Here is a 14,197-nt window from a genome sequence, read left to right as displayed (position 1 = left end):
GACGTTTGACAAACGGACAGCACTTGCAGGCTCTTTCGGTTACATGTTCGAACTTCTCTAACAGCATTCTATCTCTTTTTAAATAGAATAAAATGAGAGGGAAAATATTGTCTGCTATTAAAACGAATTTACAACTTTCGACAGACACATATTGATCACGCGTGTCACGACTGTATTGAATAGACTATATAATGAAATTGGTATAGAATTTAATCCAATTTGAAATATTGAATAAATGTAATTTCCTCATATGTCTCTTCACGTCAGAACAGCTACAAAATATTTTTGGCTATATTCACAAATCTATGATTCATCTATTACTGTTTACTATTTAAAGACAAAATTTGAACGGCACAACAACAAATAAATTAAAAACAAATAGAAACAATCAAAAGCTACTAGAGCATTTAATTCTACCTCCCAATAGCTTGTAAATGGCAACGTCGCACAATCAGGCGGAAACTGCCGAAGTTCCCACAACTCTATATCAGGTTCTAACACAAATAGACGTTCTTTCGAGGTTCCAGGCCTTTCTCCAAGTAAAATACAACATAAAAGATAAAATCCTAATAAGATATAGATTAATTGTCGCTCCCGCATCGTAAGGCGACAAAAATTGGACACCAAAGGCATTCTAAGCCTTTGCGTGTGGGAAATTGTCGTTTAGTTTATCGCCAAAAAAGAGAACCAAACGACGACAGTAAAATAAAACTTATTTATGAGGATTGTGTCATATATTTATGAGATAGTTTCGTGCAGACTAAAAAGTTTCCCGTTGCCTGAAATTCGGTATTATTATGGAAATTAAACTATATTTAATTATGTTTTTCCGTAACCGCCACCAAGAGCATTACAGTAGGTGCGTCAAAAAATAATCCGCGTGCTTTTTATTGTGTTGCTCAAGAGTGTAGAGCAAGCGTAGGAGTTCAAATACTCGAGACCAATAAAAAGGGAGAAGAAAGTGACATAAAATAACATGTATATCTTTCTTGTAATTATTCTAGGGTTATTTTTATTCCCAGGACGTAAAATGTTTTCATTTTATTGAATAAAAGAATATAACATAACGAAAACGATTATCCATGGTGAAAAATCCATGAATTGGGCTTCGAATTGCTTCCTCATCCACCGTATTATCCAGATCTGCCCCCAGCGACTATTTCCTTTTCTCAAATCTCAAAAGAGTGCCCGCTGGGAAGAATTTTTTCTCGAATGAAACGGAGGCCTATTTTGAAGCAAAGGACAAATCATACTGCAAAAATAGTATCGAAAAGTTGGAGGGTCGCTATAATCAGTGTATCACCCTTGAAAGGAATTATGTTGAATAAAAAAACGAATTTTGCCCAAAAAATGTGTTTTACTATGGTAGGCCGGGGACTTTTCAATTGACTTGCTACACGATATTTATGCGACAGAAGATATATTTTTTCCAAACCACTGATTCTCATCGGTGTCACATCATATCATAACATCATTATTATCAAATTTTTTCATTTTGTAATTTTCTTTTACATTTTATTGGTGATTCCAAATACTTAAAAAAATAAAGCACAGCCAATATATTTTGTTTTCTAACCGTTACCGACCGAATTATAAATCAGTATGATGCAATTCGTTCGAAATCAAAGTAGTCGCGGACTTTTTCATGTGTCCGATCTAATGAAAGTTATATTATCCGTTTCAGATAAAGTTTCTGAAATCAAAAGAAGGAACGGCCATGGTGCAGATGGGCGACAGCGTAGCCGTGGAGAGATGCGTACAGAATCTGAATAATGTCACAGTCGGTCTCACAGGTGCGGCGCCACTAGTCAATCGTCAGAATGGATCCAATCAGGACCAAATGGACACGGACGGCGATGGAAGGGTAATGTTTGGAATCAATTTATGTTTTCGCGTATTTATTTTCACTTATCATCTACGAGATTCTCGCAGTAGGCATCACAATGACACAAGCGAATGTTTCAAGTAAAATTAAAAGAACAAACAATATTTTTGCTATCCATTTTTTTTAATAAGATATTCGTAATTGTAGAATATATAAAAGAAAACAAATCCGAAAAGTTACAGGCTGGGGAAGTAACGGGCCTCAAAAAAATGGTGCGTCCTACTTGAGACGATTACAACATTCCTAGTAATCTGAAATGAAAAAAAATCTTAACCTAGAGAAGTGCTGCTCTTGTACAAACTGTACGAACACATTTTTTTGCCAAATTAATGCTGTTCGAAAAACGAGATTTATTTCTACCTATATTTTGAAATTTTTTATGATTTAAAAAATAATAAAAACAACTTTACACTTAACACATGGATAGTGCTAGTTTTATTACATTTGCCGATTTTTCAGTTAGTACTAACCTCCAAAAGAAAGCTATTAAAATTTCATGATATTCCACTCATATGTTTGTGAGCTGTTGTCCTAAGAGTGACACTACTTTTGTTATTTTCAAAACAATAGATCAAAAACAATTTCGTTTTTAATTTTACACTGCTTCTTGATGGGAAAAAATACCGTTCAGAAGCAACCATAAAACGTTGGTTTGCTGACTTCAGACGTGGTCGTAGAGGCACCGATGATGCAAAACGCAGTGGATTTCCAAAGAGGTGGTAGCACCAGAAAACATAAAAAATGCACAAAATCGTTTTGAATGATCAAAAATTGAAGTTGTGTGAGTTAGCTAACATGGTAAAGATATCAAAAGAACGTGTTGGTTGTATATTGCACGAGCATTTAACTATGAAAAAGCTCTGTTCAAAGTAGGTTTCGCGTTTGCTCAGGGTTGACGATTCTGAGCAGCGTTTCGTCATGTTTAAACGTTACAAACAGGAATTTTTGCGTCCAGAGGTGACAATGGATCCATCACTTCACTCCGGAATCAAAACAATCATCTGAGTGGACAGCAATTGGTGACAGGCCTATTTTGAGACAAAAGATAAATCGTTCTACAAAAGTGGTATGGGAATGTTAGAGCCGCGCTGGAATAATTGTATGGCTCTTGATGGAGATCACGTCGATGAATAAAGCTAATTTTTAACAAAAAAATACTTATTTTCTTTGTTTCGTCCGGGACTTTTCATGTAGAGAAGACTCATCCCAATTTTTAAATTTTCAAACTAGAATATCCCCTTAAAATGAACTGAAATAAATAGCAATAAGATTTTCTATGGGGAACCTTTAATTCAGTAAAACGATAAACTTATGTTAGAGAAAAGTAACTAAATATGGGCTACCATTTTGTTTTTGGGTCAAAAGTAAAATACACAAACATTTTATTAACGTAATATTCATCAGTCATATATTTCTAGATAACACAGTAACAATTTTATATTTTTCTTGATAAACTATATTATCAAAATTGACCATTAAACAAAATTCCGAAATAGATGCTAAATGTGGAACAGTTACTCAAATATGAGCTATAAATGTGAACTTAAGTATCTTCTAAGAAAATAACATTCATATAATAGTTATATAGTAAGATATCAAATAACTTTGGTAATTGTGGGAAATTCATTATTTTACTTGGAAAAATAGCATATCCAAGTGCTATATTCTGGCCCTGCACAGTCGTTATGTGCCCAAAGCCAATTTAACCCAGAGTCCTCCTCTTGTGTTTCCTGAAAAAAGTTGCGGGCAGAACAAACATTTTTGCATCTATAGAGTCAGGGGCCCCCTTTTCCTATTATGACATCTGGCTCAGTGTCTGAATCAAATTCCTCTTCACCTTCACTGCCTATCACTTCATTGTAGTTTTTTGTTTCCTTACTTCTAGACTTTTTTCTGTCCTTTCGTTTTAGTTTTCTCGTACATCTCGTTATTGCAAATGACGTTCCTATAAACTTTCTAAGTGACATGTTTACTTAGTCTTAAACATGTTTTACCACCTGTGCCAGATTCACGGAGTGAGTTTTGTAACGCTCTGCCAACATGTACACCATCCTGCGAAGATCAATCCTTGGCAATCCAAGGACTGGTTTCAACTGTGTGCCTAACACTGTTATTCTGCCTAATATTGTGGCAGTCGCTGTTGCTGGAATAAGCTCAGTTTTCAAACTTAAACATGGGAAAATCGAAGCATTGCCCATTTTCTTCTAGCGAACCATTTTCATTGCTTTAACCATTTGTTCTACATCCCAATTTTTTTCCTTGATTCTTTTGATTTTGTCGGTGCCTTTCTGAAAAAATAAAATAAAACAACAGTACTAACGGATGTCTAGCAACCTAAATACTAATGCCTGAATATGGACTAGCCCATATTTAGGACTATAGTTGGAAAACACGAAATTAACTTATATCCTATAAATAAAATATATTATTACACTGTTTATCACCAATTTTGCTTAAGAAAAAAATAATATTTTACGTACCTTGCGAATTTTTTTAACAGCGACTAGATGACGTCTTAGTCTGACGAGGTAGAACAATTGCGATGTTACGACGAATGAATGCAACAGAAGATAGCCCATACTAAGTTACTTTCGTTTATTGTTGTAACATTTTGTAAAAAATCTCAGATTTACCATACTTAGTTCGTCTGAGTTTTGGCTTTTTTTATCTGTTAATAAATCCTTCTATAAAGAACAATTTTAAATGGTAAAAGAGTCTTCAAAAAAAGGAACTTGTGTTGCAGATACTGTTATGAAACGACAAAACTTATTAAACGAGGTCAAATCAAACCAAAGTTGCATTATTAGCTTTTTTGCTGCACTAGATTTTCTCGATTGTTTCACTGCTAATGCTGCTTTGCTCATTAAAAATGTCTGTCTGCGTTTGTTTATAATTGTGGCCATTACACCAGATATTCTGGCATCGTGCCAGCGTGGATTTTATATATTACCGCACCGGTTTAACTGTCCCGAACAATTCTCGTCCCATACATAATTTTAGAACGTTTCTTGAGATTTTTATGTCGTAATAGACGCGGAAATGCCTGGATATTCGATCGACTTTCTAATATCCATAAGTAAAAACATTTATAACTCGTTGTGTTGCAGATGAAAGAGCACAAATTGCAGTTGGCATTCAGTAAGCAACCCTATTTGAGCGAAGTGACTAACCCTTATCCGTTACCCGACAAATCACCATCATACAAGGAGTACCTGAACAATAAGAATAACCGTTTCATGAATCCGGCAATGGCAAGCAAAAATAGGATTCAACCACCTAGCAAGGTATGTATCTACCCAGTCTGTATTATACAACTTTTTCAAAAATATAAAACATTGATTGTGAACTATTCCCATCTTCCGTGAATGTTGTGAAAGGCCTTGTACATTCTGTCAAAATGTAATCTTCCATGTAAAAAGTTGTGGCCAAGCCATTTGTATGAAACATTTTCAAAATACATACAAGAAACATCTAATAACTAGTTATTGATTTAAATATTATAAACCAAAAAAATAATAATAACAAAAAAATAATTTATCCAAAATATACTTACAAAATACAAGATTTAAATTTAGTAAACATAAGAATTACATATTGGAATTTTGTTTAAATCTTTCTGTAATAATTCTCGCTTGCAATATTGCCACATATATTCTTTGATCTTAGTATTTTTCATGTTATACTATCTGGTTCTTATCTGCATGAAGTTAAATTCATCTGTTTCAAAATGATCTTTCGAAAAACACATGATATAATTTTCAGTTTTCAAACTTCTCAATTTACTTCATACGAAAACATATTATATTTGTACTGTATTGATATATAACTTGTCATATTTTTCCTTTTCGTTAGGTTAAAGCAAATTGTCTATAAATATACACATATGTATTTCAATAAAATTATTACAGTTAGGAATTGCATCTTGGTTAGACAATGTTCTTCCACATTTGGGTCCACGATTATTTTGTCTGTAATGCAAAGAACAAACCTTCCTATCTGTAAGCTTGATGTAGTAATGCTCATAAGAAATTCCCTTAAATTTATCATTGTTTACCTTCAAAAACAAATTTCTGCACTAGAACAGAATTCTTTGGAAAATAATTTATTCCATTTGCCATAACAACATATTTCCTTAAAATTATACACATAACGTCCAGTGCACCTCATCAAAACGTATAATGCAACCTTGCCGCACTAAAGTTATCGTTTATTTTGACTCAAAATACTAAAGTTAATAAAATATTGAAACCAAAATAGCGTTATAAAATATAATTTGTTTTAACATTATTGTACATCGAACGCGTATTTATTGAAGGACTACAGGTAATTAAACAGCCACATTAACTTGTAGGTTAGAATTGTTTTATTATATTTACATTGACATATGACAACGGTGTCGACCAGTAACAACACAAATCGAATTTTATACATCGATTTGGTTATATATATTATTTGATTCGACATGCCAGACTTCATTATGTCTCTTTTTAACTAGAGTAATGCTAATTAGTAAAATGATAAAGAAAAATGCGCCAGGTTTAAAAGGGATTTTTTTTATAACTGACATTTTTATAAACTGAATTTGATCGACGTTCTGTCGTTCGGTGGTGTTGTTGACGGGCATTGGCTGGTTTATTGGAAGGACTATTTTGCCACGTTGCCGGTACTTATAAATTGTCTGTATGTTTGGCATTTTGAGCTAGTGATATGTATCTTTTTAATCCATTAGGAAAAATGGAAATTATGTTTCTCCAATCTATTAAAACCCGTAAATACGAGCTAATTTTAATAAAACCGTATCGAGTTTCTGCTCCAATGTTGCTGCATTTATTTAAAATAAAACGTACCGCGCTAGGTCTAGTTCGATGTAGCTATACATGTTTTTTTTTTCATTTCCGCATAACCGACTCGACAATATAATTACCTGATAAATGAAAACCGTTATGTAACAGCCGGCCATTCCCTGTTAGATTCAAATTGGTCACGGGTTTTCTCGGTAATACAATTCTAGTCTTTTTTCCCTCCCCTCCCGGGGTGTATTGTGACCCGTCGGGGGAGTTTCGACATTTGACGTTCTACTTTTACTGATGTCATGATTTATTTACGTCGGGCATCTAGACGCAAGCTGAATAAAATATGATCCCCGCTTGTGGAGCCGGATTTTTTTTTGCATAAAGGGAAATATGTTGAGAAGAAGATTGGATTACTTGTCATCGGGAATAGCCAGGAGACGCGGGAAAAATGTCGTAAAAGAAATATATGAACCTTTCCGAAGTATTTAAATACAAGAGTCTAATTCCGGAGAATCGTGGCGTTCATACAGGGATTTCAATTTGCACTGTTGCCAGTTATTTAAAATTATACGTACATTTGAAGAATATGGTATAAATAGATAAAATTATCTGGAATTCACAAATTATTAGATTAATTTCCGTTGGGATTGAATTTATTGGTACATGAGAAATGTAATATAAAGAACCTTTTGTGAAAAAAAAATAAAACGATATATAATGATTTGTCAGTATATAAATCTTACAATATTAAACCAAAGTTGTATTTCTTGCAAATTATTCGAACATTTGAAGAGTATAATATATACTTACTAAGAGTATTAAGAGTATAATATACGACTTAACTCCATTAAATTATTTACTGATCTGTAATGAAGTATAAATATGTTAACTATACTGACTATACTGACTTGAAAAATGTGCTTATTTTTAGATACTCCATTTTTTCAATACGCCACCTCAGGTGACAGAGGCAGAACTGATTCAAGTGTTCAAAGACTACGACGTAGTTCCTCCTAAAGCCGTCAAATTGTTCCCGATGAAATCGGAACGCAGCAGCTCGGGACTTCTGGAATTCGAAACGACCACGGAAGCTGTGGCAGCGGTTATGGCCTGCAATCATGCCGCCATAGAAAGTCCGGGTAAGGTTTTCGTTATTATTTTGGTGGTAAACATTATAAGTAGTCAAATTTCACGATTTGCAATCCAGAGGGTAAACATGACTTTGCTTAAGGAGTAGCTTTTCAAAAATTCAGATCTCCTGTAGTGCATATTCTCCTTCAGTTGTTTTAGTAATATTCCTTATTTGCTGTTTGGTTTGGTGGAAGTGATGGAAAATTTGATTTTGGTTCAATTTTATCAAGGGTTTTTCTTCTCGTGTCACTAGTAATGATGCTTTTGATAATACTTTAGTCATGGCCTCTCTATTTTAACTTGTTTCATGTCTTAAAGATCTTGCATGATAATCTTAACTGGATCAATGTCCAAGATTATATAAAAAACACTATTATAACAGGTCAATTGAAAAGTCCTCGGTCTGACACATAGTTGGCGCTACTAAGAAATTATCCTATTCAATCTTTACTGTTTTCCAACAGTCAATGTAATAAAAATTATTTTATTAGTCTGTTATTACTTTATTTATATATCAATGGAAAGGCGCATTGCCTATATAATTAATAATATCGTATCATAGCTGGCCATTTACTATCGTTAGCCTCTCAAGCAATGCACAAGCTGCGCAAGTAACAGTAATTTAGATTAATTTCCGGGTACATTTCATTCATAGCGTAGATATTTTAATTCCTTAGCCGTTAGTATTTTTATTTTTATTATTTAATATTTAGTTTTTATTATTATTTAACTTTTCTAATTATTGTAAACATTTTATATAGAAAGAAGGATAAGAGGAATAATGGGCCTAATTTTTAAGCGAAATTCATTTATTCATCAATATTCTTTCCTTCAAGGGTAATACATTCAATCCAACACTCACCTGAATTTTTGCACTACCTTTTTTACAGGAAATTATATTTCCTTTCAAAATAGTCTGCACTTCAGGAGTCACTTCACCATTTGAATCATACATTTTCTTCTAAATAGTCACCGGGGACTAGATCTGAGCCCTAGGGTGGGTGCTAAAACAATTCAAATTACAATTCATTAAAGAAAAATTATCAATTGTTTAGAGAATAACAGTCATTTCACTAAAATCACATTAACATTTAAACTAAACGTGAGATTGTGATTGTGATATTTTGACGTATGTCATTTAAAGGTTAGGATTATTATGTTTGGTTTGAGGAGTTATTAAGTAATTATTTTAACAGTTAAATAATTAATTTTGTCCTATTGTCTATGCAGATATAGAGATCTAGTTTGTGAATAGATCTAAACAGCATAATTCTAAACACCATTGCTAAACTGTGTTGATCTTTATTGCAAAATTATGTATTACAAATTAATGTAATCAATAATTAAAGAATATTTGAAAAGGCTGCTATCAAATTCGTTCATTTCGTTCTTTTGTTTTCAAGGAACGAAATTCCCCTTCATAATGAAGCTGTGTTTCTCCTCGTCCAGAAGTATGACCATAAAGAATGGAGACAACGCCAACGGATCAACGACTGCCAAAGACGACGGAAAAGGTCCAAACTGAACGATTCACAATTACCCCGAACGGGGGCCTGCGGACAATGTCCCCACCACCACATTTGGTATATGAGAATAAACTTATTTGTTATTAATTTTAATGTCACATATCCTTTCCAATATTTACTATTAATACTTTAATTGTGGTTATTTATTGACTTTTAACGAGAGTGTATCCGAAACGGTCGAAGAAGAATATGATAGAATCAATCCCGACGACATTTTCGGTACATTCTTCTTGTTGTGTTTGTTGTGCATGAAGAAAGAACGTCGGTAAAAAAATAGTCTTAGTAATTGTACTTACTAATGGTGTCAAAACTTCGTTTTTTTTTTATTTCAAACACAGATTTTTTTCGCCCCTCTAACATTTTTTATGTTGCAAAAAGATAACTAAATATACAGACCAAAAGGTAAGTTTTACACAGTGGACCAAAGAGATTTAAAAAAGTTGAATTTCTTTTCGTAGATTGGCAATTTGAGAATAACTTTTGTTTCGTTTAAAAAATTTTAGAGGGAGTCCCGATATTATACGTGCTAAAACTACAATAGCGTAAATGACTGCGACATTTTTTAAAAGGCTCGTTCCTCGTCGCCTAAAAAGGTATGCGTCGAGTAATGAGGCGAAAAACAGCGGTTTTAATATTAACTAATCATAAATATACAAAAAAAAACAAAACGAGAAACGCACCTTTTTAAGCGAGAGGACGCAGATTACAAAAAGAAAAAACGATTTTTTAGATAACTAGTTTTAAATTCTAGTAATTTTATATCAAAATAAAAGTTAAATTTAGCTACATATCGTAATTTTTAACTACCTATTAGCGCAAAAAATTAATTAACTGCAACGATGTAATTTTAGTGTTATTATCTAGCCTATTTAGACCTAACTATTTTAGATATGTTTGTCTGTCGGTATAGAAGAATGATTCTGATATTGGTGAAATGGTGTAACGTTGTTGTTTTCAATCTTAACGTTTAGCAACATTGCAATACACTTAAAACTTCCATTCCTGCATTAACAGTATTACAGATATATCGTGAGTAATCCTTATTTTATTTGTCAAGTGTTTTTTATTAAACACATTTTAATTAATTTACATACATATATATCCAGATTAAAAACAGCACAAAAATTAAAATAATGATATCAAAGATATATAAAACAATTTCATTGTTTCTCTAAAATACCTAATATGTCCTAAGAAAAAACACAATATCATTTTTTTTCATTGTTTTTCCATAAAGACTTCCAGCAACTGAAATTAATTAGTTTCTGTTTTCAATCAATAACGTTTGATTATTTTTTATTCTGAGCTTCTAAAATATTGTTTTTCTTAAAGGTAGACTTTTCAAGCCTGCTTGATTACTAAAAGCCAAAAGTTATAAGAAACCTTTACAATATTTTATAGTTTCATTTTGGTTCGGTACTCAGAAATAACTATATATCATACAACTTATCACTATATGTTCATCTTAAAAGTATTTAAAACAAATGAAGCAACAACAATTAACCAGCACTAATAAATAATGAACCATACAGCCTTTTCTGTTCATCGTCATTAATTCTTTAATAATCATCCATGAAATTAGACTTAGATTCTTCTCTGTGTTGATTGTGTTTAATAGTTTCGAACCTATTTGCTCTATTTGTTTTAAAGTTATCATCCCTATCATTAATCTATCATAGCAACTAATCCTTTCACTGATTACTAGACTTGTGGTTTGGCAGTATCGTTTATCACAATCTATTTCAAAATAACTATATTGCACAAATACAAGAAATACTGCGATTAATTAATTTCCATATTTTATTTAAACACAATTTTTGAAAATGCATCTTTCATTTGTTACTTGATTTATTTATTACCTAGATGACTAAGTATTTCAGGAAAAACATATTTAGAATTCAGAATTCCTGAATAAGATTATGAAAATATAATTCCGGTAGTTTTTTCTCCGACAGTTATTTGATATGTTATATCGGTTTATATTTATCTAATACCTAAGAATTTCTTTTCATGTTTCTTCCTCATTGATTTTCAAAAACAACCAGCAGCATTATCAAGAAGCTTGTGCTTGTGCTTTTGCTTTCCTCTGTGAATTATGTATCTTATCTGTCAAAATCTTATTTATTGTGATGTTTCAGCAGATATATAATTTTCGAGAGCAAAACTAATTATATATTAATAAGGGATTTTTTTAATAAATATTTGAAGAATAGTGAAAAATTAAATTATGTGAGTACTGAAAACATTGCATGCAAAAAATCATCTCCATTAAGTAATGTATTTATTTATTTTCACGTAATTTTTTATACTTGACATATCAAAGCTATGAAACCAATACATATCCAAAATAAATTTTTTTTTTCTTGTAACTAACAGATATATACAATTTAATCCACATTTTAATTCATTTTGACAAATTGGACATCTACTGACACAAAAACCAATTGTCATAATTGCAATGTTGCTAATATTCTTGCGGTTTATATTGCCTAATCAGACAGTTTTATTGTTTTAAGTTTTTAGTCGTTACTTATAGAATTTTTGTGATTAATTTCAACGAATTAAATGTAACAACATTCTCGTTTCGTTGGTCCGTTATCCGGAAGCTGGGTTTGTTCTCGACATAACTCTTATCTTAAGGTAAACAGAAGTCAATATTCATATCACCTACTAATTTTTACGTCGCGACGGAGAAGAGGAAACATTTTAAGCAAATAAAAATGGAACACTTACATATTTTAGGGACATATCAATCACCTATTTTTTATGCGATTTTAAGGGCGCGCGAGAGAGGGGAGGGGCTTCGTTGACGATTATTTATACATTTCAGAGTGAGTTCGATTGAGTCTCGATGCTTACGATTAAGTAACCAAAACGTTACGTCCTGTAGAATATAAACTTCTGCTACTTTAGTTGCATGTCTTCCTTATTCGAGGGGATTCTGACCAAAAAAGAAATACACCGATACACACACACAGGCCTAAATGTTCGTAGCTTTTTTTTTCATTTAAACCCGTCTTGTCTAGTCGAGATGTATTGAGCTCTCTCTTATCTGCATAGTCCTCAGTCTAATAAGAAGAGGCTACGTCTTGGAAAAGTTAGTTCGAGATGAAGTGCTGTTAATTTTATTAAGAAGTTTTTTACTAAGTTTATTTTTCTTGAAACAGGTAAGATCCTTGATCAGTTTGTAATATACGTCAGAGAAATCATAAATATCACTTTTATCATTCATTTTATTTATATAATTGTTATTCTGTTATGTTTCTGTTGTTGTTTATGAAATTTTAATAATGTTTTTACCTTAATCACAATGATGGTTAACAAAAAAGTACTTATGCAGTTATATAAAATACTAAAGTTTAGTCTCTTATCAAAGTCTTTCTTATCATAGCAGCCTTGGGAGCATACCAAGCTAATACTATTTCTAATAACATTTCTCTACTGTTTCTGTGTTTTTATAAAATCAGATAAGATAGTTTCAACTATTGGCAACTATATATTTCGAACTATTAATGAACCAAACTTATTTAAAACTTTAGATACGTAATATTTTTTGTATTTTCATTTATTTATACCATTATTTAGATGCATTTCATCCCAAATTCCCTTTACTAAGACCTGATTTGCCCTCGTAACAAAGAAATGTAAGTGGACGATATGGAACAGATATAAATCTAGTCAATAAAAGGGATATATTTTTGTATAAGTAATTTTTTCCAGATGTAGCCTAATTTTTATTGTGTTCTACTTAATGTTCGGACGCAATTTTTTGGACAGAAGCCCTCGACCTGTAAAAAAATACATGTCAATAATTATAGTGATTAATTAAACTGGCATATATAGGATGAAGTGCAATATTGGTTGTACTGTGGCAACTAATTTTTCCGAACCTTTGTACGGTGTTTTTTTTTGTTTCGAATTTCGGTCGCAAAGGTCCGGAAATTTTCCTGCATAAAAGACAAATAGTTAATGTAAACGTAGTATTAAAACAAAGGAAACTATTAAATTTAATAGAGTTTAGTTATTTTAAATTTGGCAGCGATTTTTAGACTTCGCAATTGTTAATTTTCTTTGTTAACGACAGTTCTCTTAGTTGGTACAAAAAAACAAACAAAATAATAACGAAATTGCTGCCAAGCCTCCTAGATGTAGTTACTGTTTTAGACACTGTATACCTATTAATGGTGATTATTAGATAATTTTCCGATATATGGCACCTTGGAAAGGATCATTTTCAATCAAATTGTACCCGAAACACAACATTCACATTATCGCGTAGCTTAATACCGATGATAGTGTACCTGATTCACTTAAATAAAAACAATTAGTCGAGGAACAATTCGATCTGCCAAATATCGGACAAAATTTTCTCGCAGATTCCTGTATGTTATTTATTTTGTAGTATCCTATCTCTCTTCATGGAATTTGCATCATGCAATATATGTGTCGTATATATATATATAAATATTTATATATATATAGTATATATAAAAATACATAAAAAAATTAGTTTGAGTCAATTACTTGTGCCTCTAGCATAATGTGGTAGTCTTACTCTGTCTATCACACTCTAAACTCCATTATAAACGTTATACCTGTCTCTCTCTGTTCGCTCTTTTCTTTTGGATTCACACACACGTACACCAACCAAACACGGCATTTCGCTCTTTGGTTTTCCCATGTCCTTGTTAAGCCTTTAAGCGAGTGAATAAATTGTATAAAATATTTAAAGAATAGTATTGAAGTAATTAATATAAATATCGCTCTCTGTCTCTCTAAACTAAATGTGTCGAGAGGATACATTTTATGCTGTGATAAAGGCTATTATAAAGTCCAAATAAGATTTCTAATGTCTCGTATGT

At 32.0% G+C, this 14,197-nt stretch overlaps 1 protein-coding gene and 1 long non-coding RNA gene across 5 annotated transcripts in view; one reads left to right on the top strand and one right to left on the bottom strand.

Annotated features, from left to right (window-relative positions):
- Window positions 1-13,709, top strand: part of sm (heterogeneous nuclear ribonucleoprotein L) — a 500,688-nt gene extending 486,979 nt beyond the window's left edge. For both annotated transcript variants that reach the window (XM_076406872.1, XM_076406873.1), the window contains 4 exons: window positions 1,685-1,864; window positions 4,993-5,169; window positions 7,610-7,817; window positions 9,213-13,709. In XM_076406872.1, coding sequence (XP_076262987.1) covers window positions 1,685-1,864; window positions 4,993-5,169; window positions 7,610-7,817; window positions 9,213-9,334 — 687 coding nt within the window. In that variant the 3' untranslated portion in view covers window positions 9,335-13,709. The remainder of the gene's footprint in view (window positions 1-1,684; window positions 1,865-4,992; window positions 5,170-7,609; window positions 7,818-9,212) is intronic.
- Window positions 3,943-6,231, bottom strand: LOC143197983 (uncharacterized). Of its 3 annotated transcripts, XR_013006123.1 has the most exons (3): window positions 5,940-6,231; window positions 5,439-5,881; window positions 4,044-4,173 (listed from the first exon to the last, which is right to left on the bottom strand). It is a non-coding gene; the product is annotated as an uncharacterized LOC143197983 (long non-coding RNA). The 3 variants fall into 3 exon arrangements; XR_013006122.1 differs by lacking the exons at window positions 5,439-5,881; window positions 5,940-6,231 and adding an exon at window positions 4,366-4,594 and having other exon boundaries at window positions 3,943-4,173; XR_013006124.1 differs by lacking the exon at window positions 4,044-4,173 and having other exon boundaries at window positions 5,784-5,888; window positions 5,940-6,074.
- Window positions 13,710-14,197: the final 488 nt, after the last annotated feature.

The sequence above is a fragment of the Rhynchophorus ferrugineus genome, unplaced genomic scaffold (assembly GCF_030347505.1).
Source record: "Rhynchophorus ferrugineus isolate W39M unplaced genomic scaffold, kcgeb_rfMv2 rfM6, whole genome shotgun sequence".
In the NCBI taxonomy this organism is placed as follows: Eukaryota; Metazoa; Arthropoda; class Insecta; order Coleoptera; family Curculionidae; genus Rhynchophorus; species Rhynchophorus ferrugineus.
This window is presented reverse-complemented; position numbering and strand designations above follow the sequence as displayed.